At 44.6% G+C, this 6,352-nt stretch overlaps 1 protein-coding gene across 1 annotated transcript; it reads left to right on the forward strand.

Annotated features, from left to right (window-relative positions):
* Positions 1 to 1,985: 1,985 nt before the first annotated feature.
* LOC139781879 (uncharacterized) lies at positions 1,986 to 5,532 on the forward strand. The gene is made up of 2 exons (XM_071720770.1): positions 1,986 to 3,598; positions 3,693 to 5,532. The coding sequence occupies exon 1, from the start codon at positions 2,472 to 2,474 to the stop codon at positions 3,579 to 3,581; it is 1,110 nt and encodes a 369-aa protein (XP_071576871.1). The 5' UTR covers positions 1,986 to 2,471; the 3' UTR covers positions 3,582 to 3,598; positions 3,693 to 5,532.
* Positions 5,533 to 6,352: the final 820 nt, after the last annotated feature.

Below are 6,352 nucleotides of genomic sequence, written 5' to 3' on the forward strand. Positions count from 1 at the left end.
ACGGACTTCAGATTCGGATTCAGCGCGTCAAAATACAAAAAAAAACACACTTGATCAAGGTCAGAAAAAATTTTTCCGAATTTTCTCGCACTCGTTAACGTGATTTTTCGCCATTTTTAGCTACTTTTTGCGATTTACTCGAAATTTTGAGGGTGTTTGGGCTAAACGGACTTCAGATTCGGATTCAGCGCGTCAAAATACAAAAAAAACACACTTGATCCAGGTCAGAAAAAATTTTTCCGAATTTTTTCGCATTTGTTAACGTGATTTTTCGCCATTTTTAGCTACTTTTTGCGATTTACTCAAAATTTTGAGGGTGTTTGGGCTAAACAGACTTCAGATTCGGATTCAGCGCGTCAAAATACAAAAGAAACACACTTGATCCAGGTCAGAAAAAATTTTTCCGAATTTTCTCGCACTCGTTAACGTGATTTTTCGCCATTTTTAGCTATTTTTTGCGATTTACTCGAAATTTTGAGGGTGTTTGGGCTAAACGGACTTCAGATTCGGATTCAGCGCGTCAAAATACATAAAGATAGGTGGGTCTGGTCAAAAGAACAGACCACTTTTTTTATTTTGTGTGTTTGTGTAATTAATCTACAATGTGTACTCTTCCGAAATTATTCGATTTCAAGTGGTTCTAGTAGGTTCCAAAGACTGCACGTTAATTTAAATGTTAAAAATTGATCCAAACAGAGTTTCGAAGAGATATTGTTTAAATTATTGTTCAGTAAGGTAAACAAATTTTAATTGTGTATCTCACATATTTAATAATAGTACTTTTTATAAGAATAGAGTTTCTTAGATTGTGTACTGTTTAGTTGTATTTTTCCTTGAAATATTTAGCAACAAAACAGAGATATGTCATACACACAAAAAGTTTGATAATACGTTCATGTTCACGTTTCTGGACAAGTACGAAATAAACGCGCTTATATTATTTCGGACCATAATATGAAGATTCAGTTTATATATAAGTTAGGAAATATATTCATTTCTTTTTATTGTATTAGTCGCAATTTCGAAATTTGGAAGCCTTCGTCCCACTGTGCGACGCTCGACTTGAAAAACGGCTACTGGCAGGTGCCACTCGTGCCGGAAAGCCGAACCGTGACCGCTTTTACCGTCCCCGGCAAAGGGCTGATGCAATTTAAGGTGATGCCGTTCGGATTGCATTCAGCGTCGGCCACGTTCCAACGGTGCTCAACACCATATTAGGCCCCGAATTGGAATCGCACGTGTTTATGTACCTCGATGATGTAGTTATCAGCAGTGAAACGTTCGAGGAACATTTGCGTATTCTACGAGAGGTTTTCCGCCGGCTCCGCGAGGCAAACCCCCGCATTAACCTCGAAAAATGCAGATTTTGTGCCAACCAAATTAAATATTTCGGCCACATAGTCGATCGCGACGGAATTCGGACCGATCCCGAAAAAGTTAGCTCCGTCGCTAACTGGCCTGAGTAGTTATAGTAAGGGCGTTTCACCCCGGGGGCAATGAGAGGGGTTGAGGGAGGGGGGGTATCGGATTTCGTGGGGGGGAGGGTGAGGGGAAGGGGGAGGGGGCGGAATATCGTGTTACACAAGGGTATCGGATTTCGCGGGGGGTGAGGGGGAGGGGGAGGGGGCGTGGTATCGGGTTACACAAGGATATCGGATTACGCCGGGATGACTCACCGGGATGACTCATATCCGGGATGACTCACCGGGATGACTCACCGGGATGACTCATATCCGGGATGACTCACCGGGATGACTCACCGGGATGACTCACCCGCGCCGCGGGGTCCGCGTTTGCGGTCGCGCCGCGGGGTCCGCGCGGGGGGGTCCGCGTGGGGGTCCGCGGGGTCCGCGTGGGGGGTCCGCGTGGGGTGCGCGTCGCGCCGCAGGGTACGTTTGCAACGACGCCGCTAGGCGGCGCACAATGGGTAAGACTAACTCGATAGCGCCCTGCGTAGGAGCGTGTTTTGTCGATAACGCGTCGAACCTGTCGGAACATGTTCGTCGTAAACAACATTTTTCTAGGAAAAGGGGGTGTTATCGCGTAGACTAAACAATCTATCTACGCAGTACGTAAAACAATCTACGCAGTACGCGAGACAAAGGAAGAAATGACGTCATTGGGACGATGATCGACCCGATAACGCGTCGAACCTGTCGGAACATGTTCGTCGTAAACAACATTTTTCTAGGAAAAGGGGGTGTTATCGCGTAGACTAAACAATCTATTTACGCAGTACGCGAGACAAAGGAAAAGATCTTTCAAAAATCAGTCGGAGCGAGAGAGAGGGCAAAGGGTATATAACGAGGAATGAAGCGCGTCGAGCCGCAGTAGTATGATTTGAGAGCGATACATCGGTCGAAAAGTATTGCAGTTTATTTTATGATCGAACATTATCACGTGTACGTTGCTCTGTAAGAGAGACTCTGTGGAGCAATATAATAAAAGAACTGGTGCGAAAGTGATCAAACATGGATCAATTCAAGCAAACCGAACGTGATCTATTGGAGCTGTCCGACCAAGTAGCTACCTTGGGTGAATTTTTCACATGGGCGCTGCAATGCGCGGAATTCGTCGAGCAGCTCGAGACACGCAGCACTGCCAAACGTCCGCGGCTCTCGATCGGGCGGAGGCAAAAGTTAGTTGCCAGAATCGCGCGACTCGAGGGTGCGAAGACGCGATTGGAAAGACAATTTATCCGTAGCGGTGGCGATTATGCGAACACCGGTAACAGTGGCGACACGCGCGCGGCAGAACTCGTATGGCGAGAAATCGATGTCGCGTTCGAATCGCGGATAATGACCGGCGCGGTAATTAATACAGACCATATAGATCCGCGACAGTTTTTGGAAGACGCCTGCAGCGTAGTGTGCAAGCGAGTGCGAGACGTTATAAAAACACATAACTGTGACAAAGTGAACACCGCGTTCAACGGGGAGTTTGTGGCAGGTGATAAACGTGCCAATAAGAGTATAACTACAAATAACAAAGAACTCTGTCGTACATCGCACTTGCGCGAGTGGTACGAGCGGCAAGTTATCGAGCCCACATTAGCGTCCCTCGAGGAGTTCCAGGAACGCGACAGTGGGTGGGCGTTGACGCGAATCCTCAATTTGACGGTGAACGTCAACAGGTACAATCCTTTGCGCACGGGGTGTCACCTGAAATTGCCTCAAAACATTAAATTGAAGAACGTGGTAATCAATGTGCGATCAATGGACAATGCGTGTTTTGCGTGGTCAGTGGTCGCCGCCTTACATCCAGCTGAAAGACATTTAGAACGGGAATCTTCATACCCGCATTATTCAACGGTACTGAATTTACGAGACATTGTGTTCCCAATGACGTTGAGTCAGATTAAACAGTTTGAACGACTCAACGACGTGTCGATCAACGTGTATATCATCGAGGGACAGAAGACATCGAACGTTCTTCCAATACGGCTTACCGACCGCACGAGTGACAAACACGTGAATCTGCTGTACGTGCAGGATCCACAGGACAACAATGTCGGGCATTTCGCGTGGATTAAACATCTATCCCGCCTCGTGAGCTCACAATTGAGCAAGCACCATGGCTAGAAGTACATTTGTGATCGGTAAGTGTCTATACTTCTTTTAATAATAATAATATAGAATATTTTATATTTTGTGTATAAAAAAATTTATAATATTTGTGTTTCTTTTTTGCAGATGTCTACATTATTTTTTCTCTGGCGACAAGTTGCAGTCTCACACTGTGGACTGCCGAGAGGTAAACGACTGCGCTATCAGACTGCCGAGCGAGGACAACAAGTGGCTGAGCTTCAAGAACCACAGCAGGAAAGTACGACTTCCCTTCGTGGTGTATGCCGATCTGGAGTGCGTGCTGAAGAAAACAACCGGAGACGGAACACACGTCATACGCCTATCAACATCATCGGGTATGTAGTATAGGATACTACGTACAGTGCTCGTACGACGACTCGTTATCGGTATATCGATTTCGTCGCGATAATGACTGCGTCGCGTGGTTCGCCGAGGAACTCAAAGGATTGGCGCATCGCGTAAAAAACATCTTGTCAGACAATGTGTGCATGGTAGAGCTAACGCGAGACGAACGGGAGACATTTCACAGCGCGGCGCAATGTCACATTTGCGAAAAACCGTTCGCGCCGGATGATAATCGTGTACGCGATCATTGCCACCTGACCGGGCGTTATAGAGGTCCAGCACATTCGACGTGCAATCTGAATTATAAGGATTCTCACTTTATTCCAGTCATTTTTCACAATCTATCGGGCTATGACGCACACTTTATTATCAAGGAGATAGCTGCCGCGTTCGAAGGCTCGATCGATGTACTGCCTATAACAAAGGAAAAGTACATCTCATTCACGAAGCACGTGAAAAACACAGCCGAAAGATCAGATTCGCGGAGCGATATAAAATTAAGATTCATCGACTCATACAAATTTCTGAGCGCGAGTCTCGCAAAATTGGCATCCTTCCTCGATAAAGATAAATTAAAAATTATACGTTCCAAATTTTCCGCGTTATCCAACGACAATTTTGAATTATTGACGCGAAAAGGTGTCTTTCCATACGAATACGTGGACAGCGTCGAAAAGCTGGAGGATACGTGTTTACCGCCGCGCGATTCATTTTACAGTTCCTTGACCGGTGAAACCGTATCCGAGAGCGGTGGGACGGACGATACGGCGCGGAGGCAATGATCGCGCGACCGAATTTCCACAGCAGGAGCGTGTTTTCGGAAAATCTGGTAGCCGTCAAACTGCGCAAACTCGAGGTGAAATTCGACAAACCGATCTACGACGGCATGTGCATCCTCGACCTGTCGAAGGTGTGCCTATACGAATTTCACCACGAGTACATGTCTCCCCTGTACCGCGACTTGTGTAGAATCATGTATACCGACACGGACAGTGAATTTATCATATCGAGTGCGACGACGCGTATGAGAACATGAAACGTGATATAGTCAGGTTCGACACGAGTGATTACGCGGTAGATAACGCTTATGGTATGCCTCTCGTGAATAAAAAAGTGCCGGGCCTGATGAAGGACGAAAACAACGGCGCGATCATGACCGAATTCGTTGGACTTAGGGCGAAAATGTACGCCTTGCGAGTCGATGGCAAAAAAGACTGTAAAAAAGCTAAAGGTGTCAAAAGCAACGTCATCGCGCGCACCATCACGTTCGACAACTACACGCGGTGTCTGAACGATGAGATCGAAATGACTCGACCGCAGTCGTGCATAAGATCGAAAATGCACGAAGTGTACACTATCAGCGAGACGAAAATCGCTCTGAGTCCGTACGTCAATAAGCGATATATCGTGCCGGATTCGACCGATACGTTGCCGTGGGGACATTACCGAATATAACGTAATGTATGTACGTATGTAATGTATGTAATATATAATGTATGCAATGTATGCAATGTATGTAGTATATGCACGTATGTAATGTATGCAATATATGTAATATAATGTATGCAATGTATGTACATATGTATGTATGTATGTATGTATGTATGTATGTATGTATGTATGTACGTATGTATGTATGTATGTATGTATGTATGTACGTATGTACGTATGTACGTATGTACGTATGTACGTATGTACGTATGTACGTATGTACGTATGTACGTATGTACGTATGTACGTATGTACGTATGTACGTATGTACGTATGTACGTATGTACGTATGTACGTATGTACGTATGTACGTATGTACGTATGTACGTATGTACGTATGTACGTATGTACGTATGTACGTATGTACACTCGCGGACAGAAAGGTTGTCCGACTTATACACCCGTATTCATACTATGAATACGGCTCAAAGTCGGACAACCTTTCGGACAACCTTTCTGTCCGCGAGCATACGTATGTACGTATGTACGTATGTACGTATGTACGTATGTACGTATGTACGTATGTACGTATGTACGTATGTACGTATGTACGTATGTACGTATGTACGTATGTAGTATGTATGTATGTAGTATGTATGTATGTATGTATGTATGTATGTATGTATGTATGTATGTTATGTATGTACAATGTAGGTACAATAGATGAAGGAATATTAATAAAGATAGTCTACATATGCGTATTTAATATTTTTTATATATACTTTATATGTAATACATATTTCAAACACTTTACATGGATCATTTTTATATTAAGAATAAAATACAGTTTGCACGAATTAAATGACATTGTCCTTGTGTATCCACGAGTTGTGCGATCCATCGAATTCCAGCCATTTCACGTAAACCTCGTCGCCCCTTCTGCGCAGTACTTTCTCCACAAGATACACGTCAGGATAAGTCGCGCGATG

The sequence above is a fragment of the Temnothorax nylanderi genome, unplaced genomic scaffold (assembly GCF_030848795.1).
Source record: "Temnothorax nylanderi isolate EJ_2023f unplaced genomic scaffold, tnyl_v1.0 TNYL_tig0371_pilon, whole genome shotgun sequence".
NCBI lineage: Eukaryota > Metazoa > Arthropoda > Insecta > Hymenoptera > Formicidae > Temnothorax > Temnothorax nylanderi.